At 43.7% G+C, this 17332-nt stretch overlaps 1 protein-coding gene across 2 annotated transcripts; it reads right to left on the bottom strand.

Annotated features, from left to right (window-relative positions):
• Nucleotides 1-8447: 8447 nt before the first annotated feature.
• KICS2 (KICSTOR subunit 2) lies at nt 8448-16965 on the bottom strand (the record flags this gene model as incomplete). 2 transcript variants are annotated; one of them, XM_084262216.1, is made up of 3 exons in its annotated part: nt 8448-9264; nt 14004-14292; nt 16731-16965. In XM_084262216.1, the coding sequence occupies 3 exons, from the start codon at nt 16963-16965 to the stop codon at nt 8448-8450; spliced, it is 1341 nt and encodes a 446-aa protein (XP_084118342.1). The 2 variants fall into 2 exon arrangements, with proteins under 2 accessions (XP_084118342.1, XP_084118343.1); XM_084262217.1 differs by having other exon boundaries at nt 16890-16965.
• Between the last annotated feature and the right edge of the window lie 367 nt (nt 16966-17332).

The raw sequence follows: 17332 nt of genomic DNA, 5'->3' as shown, positions 1-17332 counted from the left end.
CTACTGTGCTGCCTCGATAAAAAATAATTTAGTTCTCTCACTGTTAAAGAAAGGAAGAAAAAAAAAAGGAAGGAGGAGAAAAAGGAGCCCTCCTCACCCCATCTTTTCTAAAAGGGAATGCAATTTTAAGTGGGTAGTTTTCAACAGAAAAAAAAAATCATAAAAGCTTTTTATAGGGTTGGGTTTTTTTGCAATTTAATAAAAAAGTCCCTGGCAAAGAAGATGAAATAACATTTTTTCAGTATTCATGTATACATTAAATTATGAAACTAGATACCTGCGATTGCTGTTTACAGCTGAAACAGAGCTGCAGAAATCACTCGACAGGGGAAAAAAAAAAAGCCAACACGATCCAAACAAGTCTGTAAAAACCTATCCCATGTTTATAAACATGTAGGAGAGTATAAATAATTTTATCCTGGAAAAAGACTGGATTCCAACATGACTTTTTTTCTTGCCGTATTACCACTACCCTCTAGTGGCAGTCTTTCTGCTTTGCTGAAGCAAAGATGTACTGGAACATGTCAAGAAGTGGCACAAAAATTACAAAGGGCAATTCACCCACCTGTGCTGCATTCAGCACCCACACTCTGCAGTGCCCGAGTCGCTGCAGCTTTGGGAAAGGGCCTTTCTGGCTCGTTTGAAAAGTCACTTATAAAAAGAAACATCTAAGAAAATGCTACCATGAAATGCATGAAGTGGTAAGGTCCCCACAATGGACAGTTGCAGAATAACCTTCCAGATGAATGATTTCCTCAGTGCTGGGTGAGAAAATTATACTCTGAAGCATGATCCTTAAGCTCTTATTGTATTATTATCTTATCAACCCCTAAAGGTATTTTGGTTGATAGCTTTAATGATAGATATGGCAAGAACTTGTGACAGTTCAATTTCTGGACTTGCACCTCCTTCTTGGCCATAATACAAGCTTATCAGTAAAGTGAGAATTTTTTTTTTTTACTGTTCTCTTATAATTTCAGTCAAAAACATCTAGAAGAAGCATTCCTAATCTAGCAGCCATCATTTTACTAAATCATTCCTAGCTGGAGATGGGTCTGAGGCACCTAGAGCATATTTAGATGTTGAAACCCTTACAGTGGATCTGGGGTATTATTTCACTCTGCAGGGATAACCAAAAAAAAAAGGAGGTAGTGTCACAAATTGAACTAGGCTGGCCCAAGATTTAGGCCTATCTGTGTTTATATCTTCTAGAGAAGGAGTAATGCACAACTTCTTCAGAAATTTGCCTCCCGCTTTTTCTCACTGTAAGGTACAGTCAGCAGGTCAGCCAGCTTGAGGCAACCGCTGGCTTAGGAAAACTCAACTCATGAAATTGTGGAGTTCCCCAAGCAAAGGCAGCCTGTATGCAGCACGTAACTTCAGCGTGGAAGTGGCAGATCAGCTACACCTAAGCATGTTGAATTTGCAGGCTTGCTTAGGAGCTTGGGGTGGGGACTTGATTTATTGCACTAATTCCCTGCTTCTGCAACAATAAATGATGAACAGGCTTTTCCCAAAAATCTATTACCCAGTGACAGGTAAAAGTAATTTTCTCTTGCTCTCCCTGGACAGGGATGCATGAAGAGAAGGTAGCTTTTACTTGGCTTATACATCTTGCCCTTATCAGAGCTCCAGGCGCTTTACTCAGAGGTGAGCTCTACAAAAAGGCTTCCACACCTAGAGTGGGACTTAATCGGACAACGTTTTTAAATAGTTTGGACAGATTTGCAGCATCAGATTAAAAGCAGAAGGTTAAACCTGTTAGTGCTCCCAACCCCTCACCCATCCCTCTGACAAAGTGCTGGCATCTCTCAGGATGAGGACATCGAATTTACTTAGGGAGAGGGACACTTCTTAAATGGGCTTGCTGTACTGCTGGGGCCAAAAGCAGCCTCAGCTGCCCCACTGCATGTCTAACCAAGCCCTCAGAGGAAAGGCATGGTCTCATAGCCCAAGTTTTCACCATTTAAGCATTGCGTGTTCCTGGGGTTTTACCTCTGGGTGATACGCAGAGTGTCACACAGTCCCGGGCAGTCCTTGGAGAGGCATCACTGCCAGGCCCTGCAGATCGAGACCCAGCAAGTGCCCTGGAAGGACACAAAACCCCAGGCTGCAGCAGCCCCCTGAGCCTGCAGAAGATGACAGACCTTTCACTACTGTCCGCTGTGCACACAGTAGCCCAGTGACAACTGCACACACCCAAGGAAATAAATGAGTTTCTCCTTCTCAGGCATTTAATCTCTCATCCCCCATTGACCAAGAGAATGACCCTATATGTGTCCTGATGTTTGATGCAAACCCCTACTGTGCAGCTGAGGCTGTGGCACCCTCCAGTAAAACTTGGAAGTCACAGGCCCATGGAGAGGAAAGGGTGGACCTCACCTGAGAGAGAAAGGGAACACCTGGGCTGAACACTCTGCTGAACATCTGCATAAACATGCAGAGGAGGAAGATGTCATCCTGGATTCCCCTGGTTGAAGACAACATTGAACCTGGGTATGGTGTTTTAGTAATTAATAATGCCTAAGACACCATCAGGCTGCTCCGTACTGCGGGAAGACATGTTCACTCCACCTATGCTGCCAGAGAGGATTAACTCCAAGACAAAATGCAGGACTGGGAATTCAGTTTGATAAGAGAAGCCCCAGTCTCTCTTAGGATCTCCCTCTGGCCCTTATTTTCCCTCTGACCACTGAGTGATATGAACCATCCACCCCATAGGAAACTTCAAGTCTTGGTTCAAGGTTGCACATCCCAGCAGGGGATCGTGGCAATGCTGGTTCTTTATGACTCTCACCTGAGGAATATGACTTACAGATACAAAAAAACCTCCCAGTAATTTTGTAGCAAATGCTGCATACACCACAGAGCCAAAAATTTAGTGCTACTAAATATTTTATCTGATCAGTGAGCTGCACAAATAAAGCATGACATAGCACCGCTCAGGTGCTAGCTCGTAACTTCATAGCAGCACTTCCCAGTTAATACAGTGAAGCCTGTCTTAATCTTCTGTCCAAAACCAGCTGCTGTGCCAGGTTTGTTGGTACCTGAAGACAGAATAGTGTGGTTATTTTTAAGTAACCACATAAAACAAGCAGCTGCAACTACAGGTGGGGTCACAGTTTTTGCAGGATATAAAATTTGTATTGATTCCTGCAAAATTAGGCCAGCACCGCAGAGGGGCCAGCAAAAGCCTTCTGCTCACAGTCTGTCTGCATTGCAGTCCTTTTGCTTCCTCCCAGCTGTCGTATGGCCCAGCTCATCTTGCAGTGACTTTCCTGCTCTTCGCATCCACTTTGCTATTCTTACGCCTGCCATGGACAGCTAGGGCATGATCAGATCCCAGCTGCAAGGTGGAGAGCTCTGTTACTCTACCATAAACCCAGCAGCTGCAAGACTAGGTTGTAAGTTAGAAGAGCACTGAGCTCCAACAGGTGAACTCTCCCAGAAAAGCTCCACAGCAATTATAAAAATAAGCCAGGCGAGGTGTTGAAAGCACACGTGCACAAGAGGGAAAGAGGCACTTCCTGAAGGAAGATTATCAAGTACTTAATTTCATGGCAAAAGAATCCCTTACCTTTATTCTCTGAAGAAGACTCCAAATCACTGATTGGAAAAGGAAATTGAAGAGAAATTCCAACTTGTCTTTGACTTCATTTCGCGTCTGCTTTGTGAAGCGTTGCTGCTGCCCTCTGTCAGCATTCATTGCCAGAGGCCTCTCCTTGCTTTTCCCAAAATTGCCTCCTACTTTAACACGATCACTGCCCAAAGGCCATCCTGAACAAGCAGCACAGTGGTTGTCCCCAGCACGCAGGACACTGACTTACTGCTCTTGAGGCACAGGAGGAGCCTGAGCAGTAAGCAGGACTTGGCCTTAGCTGCATCCAGCTGGTCAGGGCTGGCTTGCATCTACAGGTGCCTGCAAGCAGGACTGCTGGGAAAAACGGCAGAAACACCAATGTTTCAGCCAAGCTAGTTAGCCTAGTGCCAGCACTTCTGGTGCAGTCACACAGGGAAGCACAGCCCCCGGGCCAGCCACGCTGTGCGACACTCATCTTACAGCAAGGCAAGTGCTTTGGAGACTCGGAGAAGAAGAGGGCTTGAGGAATGAAGGGTATAGTACGCTGCTGATTTTCTTAAGCAAAGCTTGGTTGTGAGAAGATTGGGGTGACCTGCTGTTGGAACGAGTCCAGACAAGGGCCACAAAGATGATCAGAGGGCCAATAGCTCCCCTGGGATGGCAGGCTGGGAGAGTTGGGCTTGTTCAGCCTGGACAAGGCCCCAGGGAGACCTTACTAGCATTCCAGGCCTGAAGGGGCCTACAAGAAACCTGGAGAGGGACTCGTTACAAGGGCATGTAGCGATAGGTCGAGGGTTGATTGCTTTAAACTAAAAGAGAGACTTAGATTACATATTAGGAAGAAATTTTTTTTATGATGAGGGTGGTGAGGCCCTGGCACAGGCTGCCAAGAGGAGCTGTGGCTGCCCCAGCAGCGTTCAGGGCCAGGCTGGATGGGGCTTTGGGCAGCCTGGGCTAGTGGAGGGTGTCCCTGTCTGTGGCAGGGGGGTGGGACTAAATGATCTTTGAGGTCCTTTCCAACCCAAACCACCCTATGACTGCATGGCCTGCAGTAGCAGGCACCATAGACATGTGCACAGGGAAGCTTCAGATAACTGGTATCAAAGAACAACCACTGAAGTGATCACAAGTGTCTCAGAAGGCTCATGTATGAAGAACTGTGGACCAGAGCAATAAGTAACTGGCAGAGTGCCATAAAATTATTTCCACTTACAGCACAGACCCTTCTTTTAAAGTTAATTAGTTGAACATTGAGTGTGACTATTCAAATAGATACCAGGAATTTATGTTACTTTTCAGTCATTAAAACCTGAATATTACATGCATTGTGCATGTACTGACTTCTTTTGCAGCACAATACGAAATACATTAATAGTTTCCATTCCCTGCATTGCAGTCATGCAAGGGGGAGAGGGGAGGAAGGAAAGATGTTTTATTTGAGGAAAACCCTGAGCACCATGTATAAAAGAAAATAGCTTATGAGACATAAATATAAAACATGTACAAGATCTGAGAATACATTTGCAGCCAACTTGACATTCCAAGCAAAGGATACTAAATTAAATGTTCTGTCAAAATCCTTGTGGACTCGAGTAAGTGATGAGGTATATGACACTTGCTATAAGGTATGCTTCCACCTTGCTCTTCAAAGCAATCTGAGTGGGTATGAAATCTCAGCACCTGTTTTAGAACATTTCAAATATGCCTGGAAGTGTTGGCTTTCATTATGTCATCATAAACATCTTTACATCTTGTATTTAAAACAGGCACTTATACAAGTCTTTTAAAGCACATCTGCTACATTCGATCTTGCTTAAATCGGTGGGGAGGAAAAGCTGCAGATGGGGCAGCATCAAGCTTGATAAAAGCGCATTTGTACTCCACTTCTTACAGTAAAGAGACTGATCAATCCTTCCAGTACTGCAGTTAGTAATTAATTTATTATTTTTCCCCCCATTACTGAGGGAAATGCTGTGGTCCCCCCCCCCTTAATTATACAGGTTTTCATTTCTGGCCTCATCAGTTTTACATCATCGGTAACTGAGTGTCCCAGTTACTCATTTATCATTTAAAATATAAACTCTTCAAAGCATCAAATAAAAAACTACAGTGTAAGTCTGCATGGGACTAACCTACCTATATATATTCATTCAACACACATACTCACACCCCACACACACTTGTTTCTTGGTCATTGTACACATCAACTCTGCCAAAATATTTGGTATTGATTCTAGTGTAACCTCCCCTCAGCTTCACTCCTGCAGATTTTATCTAAGCCCCTTCCTACAGGGTGGATTTTCTGCTCCCCACCTTGTCCCACATTAAGGCTGAGATCTGACAAGAGCCGCCTTGAGGACAGGGCTCTGAAACCCAGAGACAGCTCCACAAAAGCTGCTCTTTCCAGCACCCAACTCACTCCCACCATTCCTCTGCACATCTCTCCTACTCCCTCCTTTCTAACTCCATCAGAGCAATGGCAATGGTTCCCCTTGGTTCTTCATCCACCTAAATAGTCAGAAATTCTTAACCACAGGTTGGATAGCTTTTCTGGCTGCTTCCCCAAGACCCTCTGAAGAAAACTGCAGCAAACCACCCCAGCACTGCTTGCAGTGTGAAGCAAGTCTCACCTCTTCCTGCCTGGAAACATCACTTAGCATCTCTTTCCCGTTTTCAGAAACAGTGGCAGGAGGGTGAAGCGAACCATGGGGTCCTGGTGGTCAGTCATCTCCTTTTCCTTTCCCCTTACAAACTACTGGGAACAACCTCCAGCCATTTCAGCAACTGGTAAAAGCCATTGGTTTGCTCCAAAGGGCAGCTGAATTCCCTTTCACCTCTTCCAATGTCCCCTGCAACTCAGAAATGAGCAGGAAGCTGTCTGTCCCACATGCCCTCTCTCCCCCCAGTCCCCTCTCCCCTTTCCCACAGCTAGTAAGTATGACAGGGAAATACTGCAGAGGCAGGCAGGATTTGTACAACACTTTATTATGCTGCTGAAGACTGGGAATCAGTTCTGGTGACAGCCTCTTCTCTGATACTCAGGCTAAGGAAGTCAATGGTACAGTGTTATTACCAGGCCGCTGTCCCACAGAGGGAAGCACACAAACTCTTTCCTACTATCATTCCAACTTTGAACTTAGAAGGGCAATTCAAGCTGCGAAGTGTAATGCTGTTACAACCAGGTGCCCTCCAGGTGCTGGTATATCTGCAACTCCTGTTATTTTCTTATGTCAAAGAGCAGACTCTTAAACTTCTGAGAGCGATCCTGCAGTCAGGTAAAGACTTCAGGTGAAAGGCAGTAGCACGGATCTTCACAACAGGCTAATTACAGCAAAGCATGGAGGGCTCTATTCAGCACAAAGCAGACAGCCAGAGTTCACACTTTGAGAACAGAACATGCTTACACGACTGTAAAGAAATCAGTACTTGCAGCAAGAGGCAAGGCAAGTTACCATGTTTGTGGGAGAGACAGGGAACTGGTAAAAGCCACATCTGCAGTGGTATCTATTTCAGTCTTAACAGAAACCAACATTATTACTTGAACTCCCTTTCCAAACAAACCTGATGGTGTTAGACCTTACAGAGTGTCAACTAAGGATCTAATCTTACTACGCTTACCTACACCATACAGCAGACCCATACCAGCCCTCCTGAATTCTCATGGAAGTGCTTGCACAGCTGCATAGCCAAGAGTCAGAAGTATCATGCAAAACAAGGCTACAGATACAGCCAAACTGCCCCTTTTATTGTATTTGGAAACACCGATTTCCAAAATAAAGCACTTCCAGGGTAACTGGAAAACATACTTGTTCCAACCTGCAGCCAAAAGTAAGTGGTAAAAGAGACATTTTAGAATGAGGTAAACATACTGCATAGGCTATATTCTTAAATCCAAATTTGAAAAGTGATTTAATTGTGAAATTATTTCAAACTGAACAGCAAGAAAAAACTGTATCCTTATAAAAATAACTCACAAAGGGCATTTCCTACCACTTTGCAGGGGGAGGTCAGCCAGATAAATGCCCAATTTGAAAAGAGCTTTGCTGTTTTTTCTGTGGAGCTGCTCCTTCTAGAATACCTTCTCAACCTCAGCCTGTCTCCTTCAGTTAATGGGAACCCAGGCTGGCACCAGACACACAAGCTTACAACACTCCAGTGACTACTGACCTTCCAGTCCATGCTGCAGCTTTTCTTGCCCCAGCCTGTGATCTGCAGCAATGAAAAACAACCCTGTGACACAGATCATTCAGAAGAGACCAGTGCTTAACAGGGAGTGTCAGAGACCTCAATTATCATTTTAAACCATCTGAAAACTAAGTTACAATTAAGAAGAGTGCCTTTTCTGATATTTTTATTTAAAATGTGAACCTTGCAGGTTCACTTGTTTGTTTGATGGGTTGCTGTTGGTTTTTTAAATATTCCCTTGTGTCAGTGTTTAGTTCCCAGAAATCATTCCTGCCAGGCAATGCAGTTTTCTGATAGTATCTTTCCTTCTCACCCCATTTTCAATAAACTCTGTAGAAGACAGTCAATGATCAGACCAAGATAAAGTGCATATTTCCTTTCTGATATAGGCAACAAAGTTGTGGACTGAAAAAATAGATCATACTGAAAATTGAAAACCACACCAAAAATATACCCCTACCGTGACCATTTATCACCCCACAATTAAGTTGCCCCACTGAGTACTGCCCAAAAATACTTTTCTTCAAGTGTCTGTTAGCTTAAAAAGAAGAAATTTATAACATTAAAAATAATGGTTCCTTTTTAATTAGACTCTGAGAATCATGAATTTATGTAATCCTTGAAAGCTACAGCTCCCCCAAGGCTGGCATACTGTCTTGACAACTTGTAGGCAGTTTGTATTTTACCCTTTGGATCCAGGCTTCAAGCTTGCAAAGGCTTTGGAGTTCTTAAGGGAATGTGAAATTTCATTGAGAAAAGAAATAAAATGATTGTCCCTTTCTGACTTTTTGGACTCAAAAATAACTACAATGGTAAAATGAGGTTCAGGACGAGTCAGAAAGTACGTGCTTTGGACTTTGTCATCGTAGAAGTGAACAACCTTCTCTAAACTGTTGAGGTCAGAGGTTCTATCAGTCATAATCATGATTACATTGGGCCAGTGCATCACAGGCCTGTCGCTGGGCAGAGACACCACTGCAGGGTACTGATCCACTCCTTTGGGGGCTTCCCTGTAAGAATGGGGATGATGATAACCATGTCCCTGAAAACTCTCTGATCCACGATTGTCAAAAATTAAGGACACATTGATAGCATCGTACTTCCGGATGAAGCTGGAGATCTTCCCAAAGTAATCGGGATTGGTTTTAGCAGTCAGAGTCTTCATTTCCGACGCTGTTGTCTGCCGACTAAGGGCCTCATGAAAGTAGAAGCTAAACTTGGCAAGGAGAATGTTCTTGAGCTTCATCAGCCAGAGGAAGAGGTGAGGGGGTTGCACAGCCTTCTGAGACTGCCCTCCAAACAGATGCTTCTTGGTCTCTCTCTGCTTCTCAAAAATTTGGCCCCAAGTCTGTAGTTTGGTGTGAGCACTATGCAAGTTGACCAGGGATGGAAGGAACTTCCACTCTGAGATCTGAGCCTGAGCTTTTAAGAGGTGTGCAAGCACATCTACTTCCAGCTGGAAACTGCTTTCAAGAGGACTGAGGATCGGGTGATGAAATCTAGAAAACATAACGTTTGTTAAGACATGAGAACCACTGTACACAACGGTGAAATACTCAGACAGTATTTGTCAGCTCACAGATAGATGATCAAGTATCAAAGCAGATTAAAGCCTAAACCAAAAACTTATCTTGTTAATTAAAAAAACTGGGGGTTTTAACATAATTAGGGCAATTATGTTAATGAACATACCGCACTTTGCATTTGACAAAAACACCTGTCAGACATTTCTCTATCAAAGCAAGGGAGTTGTATCTGATCAGTTCAAGAACAATCACTATTTGTCTTAACCCATGAACAATTTTTCTTTAAATTCAGGTGGATTTGTTCCAATTTAGAATCCCTTCTGGTGGTAAAATGTCTCCATATTTCTAGAATAGCAGTAGGACATTAAGTAAACCAAAAGAATTATGATATGAATTTGCTGTTTGTATAAAGAAGCTATGAGGAGCTAAGCAAACTGTTTGGGTTTTTTTTTAATTCACAATAAAATTGTGACAGAAAATGAGTCAATAGATTCATGATTAACTATAATTACCAATGAACCAGGACTCAAACTTCAAACTTTGGCGTATTAAAAGCAATGAAGGGGAAAAACAATTGGCAGGATTTCATCATATGAAGATGCTGTAACCAATTTCTCTCATTAAAATTCAGATGAAGATCAGTTCTCAATTTAACAGATGTTTAAAAAAAAAAAAACCCAACCCCAAACACATTTAATCTACCACACACAAGTGCCACTGTACATCTTATTCACAAGAGTGATCCTACTACTAGAACAAATCTTGATTGAAAGGAATTTTATAGATCCATTCTACAACTTTCCCTTATCAATTTTTTTTCTAAACCTCAGGAAACAAAAAGATCCAGCCTACCTCCCTTCCCTTAATGCTCAAATTACTTGTACATTTGTATCATCATCAATAAATACATACTTGATTTAAACTGTGAAAAATTGTGTCAGTTACAGAAGCTAAATACTTAACTTTAAACAGAATGAGTCTTCAGCAAAGACAGAAGTGACCTTTTTGGTAAATGTGTTCCCTAACAGGCATTTAGGGCTCTTAAAATGGTCTCCAGGAAAGAACAACCAATATTTCAAAGACAAGACTTGGTAAGGTTTCCATTTAAATAAAGACTGATTTATCCCCTTGCTTCATAAAAATATCCTGGGTCTTGTTAATGCTTTAAAGCAAAGAAGGTTTTACTGTATTCTTCAACCATTAATAGCTCAACCTCATTATTCCCCTGCCAGGGCACAACACATATAATTCATTTTGGAAACACTTTTGTGGTGGACCAGAAGAGATACTTTTAGGCTTTTCACCCCTCTCCCTTCACTATTTTCCCTTTGAGTTTCCATCAAGCTCTCACCAAAACATTACTTCTTAGGCTTGTGAAAATTGTCTGACAATTTTATTACTATATTAAGCTGCCTTTTTTTTTTTTCTGACAGCCACAATACATGTATTGAAAGGACTTGGTATTTGAATGCAAGTCCAAATTTATCAGAAGAAAATGAAATTATGGGTATCACAAATCAGTTGATGCACCACACTGCAAACAGGCTAGGCTGGGTGACCAGCCACCTTCAGGACACAGCATGTGTCAGCAACCATCATAGCTACCCACTATAGGGGAGATCCAGCAAGCACTGGCTACTTTGGTGGGCTGAGAAGTCCAGAGCATATTTACATTTCTTTGAACAAGAGACAATTAAAAATAATATTCTGCTAACAATCAACATTATATATTTCCAGTGGTTTTAGCATTCAGCAGAACAGTTTTGTTGCTGTGCATTAGAAGGGGGGGAAGAAGCACTATGCAACATCATTTGTTCCAGATAGTCCCATCAAGTGCACACTTAGCACTGTGGTTTCAACACACTTGCAGTCAGACCATAAAGGTTATTCTACAATCTTAAAAGCAATTAAAAAATTCATAGTAATGCAGCACTGCCAAGTGTCCTGGATTAACATTATGATGCACAGCTTCCACTTGCACTTCGTCTCATGGCTATTTTTTCAAGTTTCACTGCACTTCAGGGTTTGCAGAACTATTTTAATCCAAAAATACACACCTCAGACACAGCTGAGAAGCTTGATATGCTTGCAGAGTGAACTAACATGTTGGTTATGTACTCAGTACACCGGCTATAATAAAGTTTCATAACACAAGCATCTGACTGAGCTCACTATCACACAGAACAGACAGGGTTTTACAATATTTCAGTAAGCCAGAGTGTTATGAAGTTAAACATATTAGAAAATTTATTTTCTTTCCCCTTAACATTCTCAAAAGCAGAGGAATGCTAGAGTTTTGCCATTTTTCTATAACTTTTTATTTCCTTCCATAGATCATACATGCACCTATGTATTTACCACATACTGACTAGATAAAAACATTAACATGTAAAACTAATTACATCAAAATAGGTTTACTACTTACTTATTCATTTTATACTCAGCTTTTAAAGGATCCTGCTTCTGATGCTATTTTAATTATTTCAGCTATATATTATTCAATTATTTCATCCAAACCAACAGTTAAAAATTTCAGGAAAAGTTATTTCACGTGTTCCCTCTAGAAAAACAGAGAAAAACACCTAGTATTGGTTGTGTGCTGGTCAGCAATTAGTACTAATGAGACAGCTTTAAACTGTTTAAGAGTTAATGGTTTCAGATACAATCTGACTTGATTGTTGACAGTCAATTAATTCTGTCATCCCTTTACCAGCAAGCAGTTGTTTGCTCCATGTTATCTGAACAGATATTTTTAGACAAAAAAAAAGAAAGAAACTAAGGCCAGAACCTATCTACAGAATGGATGGATGGATGGATGCCTTGTCTGGCCTTAGCACAGTTGGCTGAAACAACTGCACACATCCTCAACTACAAGCGAGGAATGTACTGACAGAAGGAAGAGACTGGGTATGGATGAGTTCGATCGACCTTTAACTGGAGCAGGGTCAACAGCCTGTAAACCAGCAATGACTCCTGGCCCCCACACACCAACACAGCCCCCAGAAACTGGTCTGAGATATGAAGAACCTAAAGGAGGGACTAAAGGAAGGTATCGTTAACCCCGCTTTTTTCAGAAAAGTTCTGTATGTGACTGGGGAGGCAGCTACTGAATGAGCTCTAAGAGCATCTTAGAATGTCTCCATCTTAGACATCGCTCATTAACCCAAAGCAAGACCATAGAATGGTCTGAGTTGGAAGGGACCCCAAGGATCACAGAGCTCCAACCACCCTGCCACAGACAGGGCCACCAACCTCCAGGCCTGGATTTACACAAGGTTGCCCAGGACCCCATCCAACCTGGCCTTGAACATTTCCAGGGATGGAGCATCCACCACCTCTCTGGGCAGCCTGTTCCAGCACCTCAATCAGATTACCCATCAGTATTTTTCTCATGGAGACACTGGTTATTTTTTAAGAGGTTTTAACACCACCTCAGAAGTACAGACATGTACTGACATCACTGAAATGTACTGGGTTTGGTTTTCAGATTTTCAAGTGCTGTTGACTCAGCACATGTTCAGACCAGATGGTGATGATTAGTGTACAACATGAATCAAATCTAAAAGATAAAAATGTTACCTCCCCCTTTAGTCTTTAAAGGTTATTCCACCAGGGAAATCTAAGTTTCTCTTTTTTATCTATATTTTTTTTTAATTGGACTAACAGCCCTGGTATTTTAAGGGTTCACAAACCAAGAATCACCAGTAAGGTCGTGCAGACTAGTTTTGATTTTCAGACAGCAAAAAGTCATGTAGCAAACTGCCTAAATCATTACCAAAAAATAAGGGAGTTAGATATAGGGCTTTAATTTGGAATGTCAGAAAGCAGCACTGAATTATATTTATTTTCCCTTTTTAACACCTCAGAATACTCTCTACAAATGCCATCTTAAACACTATTTCACTAACAAAGATTCTTTAAAAAAAAATCAACTACATTTGAAAGTTAACTTCCTATGATGGCTACCTTGTTTTGCTTCAAAATAAAGGGCTAGAATTTGAGTCTGTTGACAAGCATTCAAAAATTCTTTTGTAAATTACTGTCACTTTCAAGGCTCTCACATGTTAGATGTGAAGCACCCAAGCCAGAGTCATTCAGAAACACCTGGGAGTTCTTATAACAGGAATTATTTGATCTTAACTTCAGGAAACCATAAGAGCAGGGACTCAAGAGGTGTTCCTTCTCCAACGCCTCTCAAGAGAATCAGTAACAGCGTACCATAAAGCCCTACTAGGTAGGCCACATAGCTCTGGTGTAGCTTTTAGAATTAAGCAGACATATGTTCTAGCCTAAAAAGAAAACTGTCACACAAATTATCTGTTTTATTTATGTATTAGTTTTACTGAAGTCCATATGGAATTGTCTGGCTTCCTCTCCACTCCCTATGAAAAAGCACAAGACGACGTACATCTTTTATAAAGAAAATGACTCTTCCTCTGCTGACTACGAGCATGCAGAGTGCTAATTAGAGAATGGGGAGGATGACTCCTAAGACATGATGAGCAGAAACATTTTTCTCCCTCAGAGGAGTCACATTTTGAGACTTTCATGCATTTGATGCTGCTGACCAACATTCACTTCATGCATGATTTCATGCAAGGGGATATGCTGCTCAGCAGTCAAAGGACAGCAAAGTCTTTGGGCTTGCTTTGAACCTCAACGTAATTTATTGCATATGCCTGAGTACTTACTGCCACCAGATAAGCACTGACCTTGAGCTGTATTTCTTTAAGATGGCTTCCAAAATGTTTACCAGTTCCTCAGAGTTAATGAACTTTTGGGTGCTGAGCGTGTACATTTTTTCATAGAAGTCAGCAATTTCCATCCGAGCCTGAACAAAAAAACAGAGCTGTTCAGACAGGTGAGAAAGCAGCTCTTCCAAGTGAGGAGCTGTTCCTCCTAGTGCATTGCGACCCGTCGCCACCACCTTCTTCAGCTCATTATGCAGAGATGTGTAGATGGTTCGGATGGAGTCCTTTCGGCTGAAGAATGACTGACCACCTGTTCAGATAAATATGGAGGTATTACCAAAATCAAGGGAGAGCAAAGACAGACAGCAATACTGGAAAACTGTACATAGCTGTGCTTGTTTTCCCCTAGGTGTTCCTAAGTCTTGTTTGATTACAGTTTGTTTGTTTTTAAATCAAGAAACAGATTTCAGTGTATTGTTTTGCAAGTAACTGAATTACACACAGCATATGCTCAGGAGCACTTTATGTCATTTCATGCAAGTTACACTTGTCCTGATTCATACTTCAGCTCCAACAACTGCTGCAAAACTTCAACTCCCCCCCACATCTGCCTTAGTTGCTGCGTGACCTTCCAAAACCAGGTTCATTTAACTTTGCTATTACAATATATGACCTGAAAATACTGTTATCTGTGGAAGACAGAAGAATCAACTCAGCATGAAATTTTAATAGTCTCCACTGCTATTAATAACTGTGTATCTCTTCAAGAGAATTCCCCTAACAATACTCCTTCAAGCAAAAAGCACTTATATTTGCAAAGCAGCCTTTAAATGGGAACCATGTAACATTCATGTGTACACACCAAATGTTTCAAGTCCCTACACAGTCTTAATATACACCAGAATTCAAGGGGAAACCAATCACCGTTTAGCCCAGTGAGACCATAGTGCAGGTTAATCCCTAACTAAAATTGCAGGGCAGGGGGTGGTGTGTGTGTAAGTCAGTGTTTCTCTCTACCTGCTTGACACTAACAAGGCAAAAGACAAAAAGACAAAAGCAGAGGGTCAAAGTAGAAGATATTCAAATTTGATGCTATCAAAAGACAAAGATACTACCCTTATTTCATAATTCCTATTTAAAGATGGACTTGAGTGCCACAGTGGCACATAAGAGCTGCAGCAGGGCAAGGATAACAAAGACTGAACCTGCAGAACTTTTAAAGGTTTTTAGGTTCCCCTTTGGAACCGTTTATAAATTTTGTAATGGTGGAGAGGCTTTTTCACATCCACTTGACACATCTAATGTTCAAAAGTGGCATTCACATTTTGAGGCAAAAAAAAGCACAGAATTGGTTATCACAGGGAAACAGCCTCCCTTCCTAAGTCAGGAGTTGCCCCCAGGTCATGGGCAGGATGAAGAATCATCTGTTCCTGTTGTTCATTAAGGATATAAACAAACAAAACTTTGTCCATTCTGTTATCAATTGTGCCCTTTCTGCAAGCATGAAATTCACGTTTTAAGTCAGCCTTTTAGATAGCTTTGTCTGTAAAGATCTTTCTATAAAACAGTTTCAAGTCACCATCTAAACACCAAAGCAGAATTTTCTTGATGCTTTACTGCATTACACATCAGACTCCTATCCCTTGATCCATTTCCCATGCCAGTCTGCAGTTCAAAGACAAAATAAGCAGCTTTGCCTAGAGGGCAACATGATGACAGCTCATCCTGTGCCAGCTTGAGATTCCTTTCTTCACACACAGAGAGTGAGAAGGAGCAAGGATCGTGGCCAAAACTTCCTGAAATCCTGCAGCATCTACAGAATCACAGAATTACAAGGTTGGAAAAGACCTTTAAGATCATAAAGTCCAACCGTTCCCTTCCTATGCTAAACTATATCCCTAAGTACCTCATCTACCCTTTTTTTAAACACATCCAGGGACAGTGACTCAACCACCTCCTTGGGCAGCCTGTTCCAGGCCCTGACAACTCTTTCAGTGAAAGATTTTTTCCTAACATCTAATCTGAACCTTCCCTGGCACAGCTTAGTGGCATTTCCCCTTGTCCTATCTCCTGTCACCTGTTATGTGCATGGATAATAGTTTTCAGAAGGCTATCTCCCACTCCAAGTACTTAGACATGTACTCACGCACATGCAGCTCTAATAATAGGCCCTGGATCTGTAATTCTTTGGTCATCCCATTGAGCTCACCTTTACCAGAATCTCAGCCAGAGCACCCCAGCACAGAAACAGCCCTGGCTAAATCTGAGGAACGACTGGTAGGTAACCTAGCAGCCCATAAAGAGACGCAGCTGTCTGCACAACCACTGCACCACCTGAACTTATTACCTGAATTTATTACCCAGGGGTAGCCCAAAAGGCACAGCCGGTCTCTCGCTGGGCCCAGGGACACTTCCTGGCCCAGCACTTGTGTTTCGGATGCGCGGACAGGCACCTCGCCGAGGCCAGCGTCACCTCGCCGACCCCCAGCGCTGCGCAGCTGCCCACTAACAGATCACCGGCCACGGCGGCCGCCCGCTTCCCGCGGCGCTGCTGCCGTCACCCGCCGAGCTAAACCCGGGGCAGGCCGTGAGCAGGCACGGGTCGCTGCACCCCACAGCGAGGGGCGGCCCGGGGTGGGGCAAGGGACAGGGCACGACGGAGCGGCGGGGGACACCCCCCCCCCCCCCCACACACACACACACCCCACACACACAGCCCCGGGGCGCGGTGCGGCGGCCGGGCGGTACCTAGCTTCTGGCCCAGGAAGGTCATGCTGTGGTAGGCCTTCTCGGCGGCGGCCAGGTGCGCCAGCCCAGCCAGCAGGGCCAGCCAGCTGGCCCCCGCGCTCTTGTTGGCCTCCCGCTCCTTCTCCACATTGTCCTTGGCCTTGTCGTAGGAGAAGATGCCCAGGTGGGAGAAGAAGGTCTCCAGCACGGCCTGCTCCACCGGCACCGGCGCGCCCAGCGGAATCGACTCCCCCATCCCGCCCGCCGGTGGTGGTGCCGCCTCCGCGCCCGCCACTGCTTCCGGGTCCGGCGCCGCGGCCGCGTGAGAGGAGAAGAAGCTCGCGCCGCCTGTCCCCACGCGCCTGCCCTTCTCACGTGACGAGGGAGCCGGAGAGGCGGGGCGGGGGGGGAGCCGGCTCGGGGTCACGTGTCGGGGCTGGGATTCGCGCTCCCCGTTGGACGGCAGGGCGGGTGCCGCGCGCGGAGCCGCTGGGGCTCGTCACGGAGGCGCTCTCGAGCAACGGCGCGAGCTGTGCGGCGTTCTAACGGCCTCCTCCCGTGAGAGACCCGGGAGCCCCGAGCCCCAGCGCGGAGACTGAGGCGTTTATGGACTCCCTGCTGCC

This window comes from Gallinula chloropus (genome assembly GCF_964237585.1).
Source record: "Gallinula chloropus genome assembly, chromosome: 1".
In the NCBI taxonomy this organism is placed as follows: domain Eukaryota; kingdom Metazoa; phylum Chordata; class Aves; order Gruiformes; family Rallidae; genus Gallinula; species Gallinula chloropus.
This window is presented reverse-complemented; position numbering and strand designations above follow the sequence as displayed.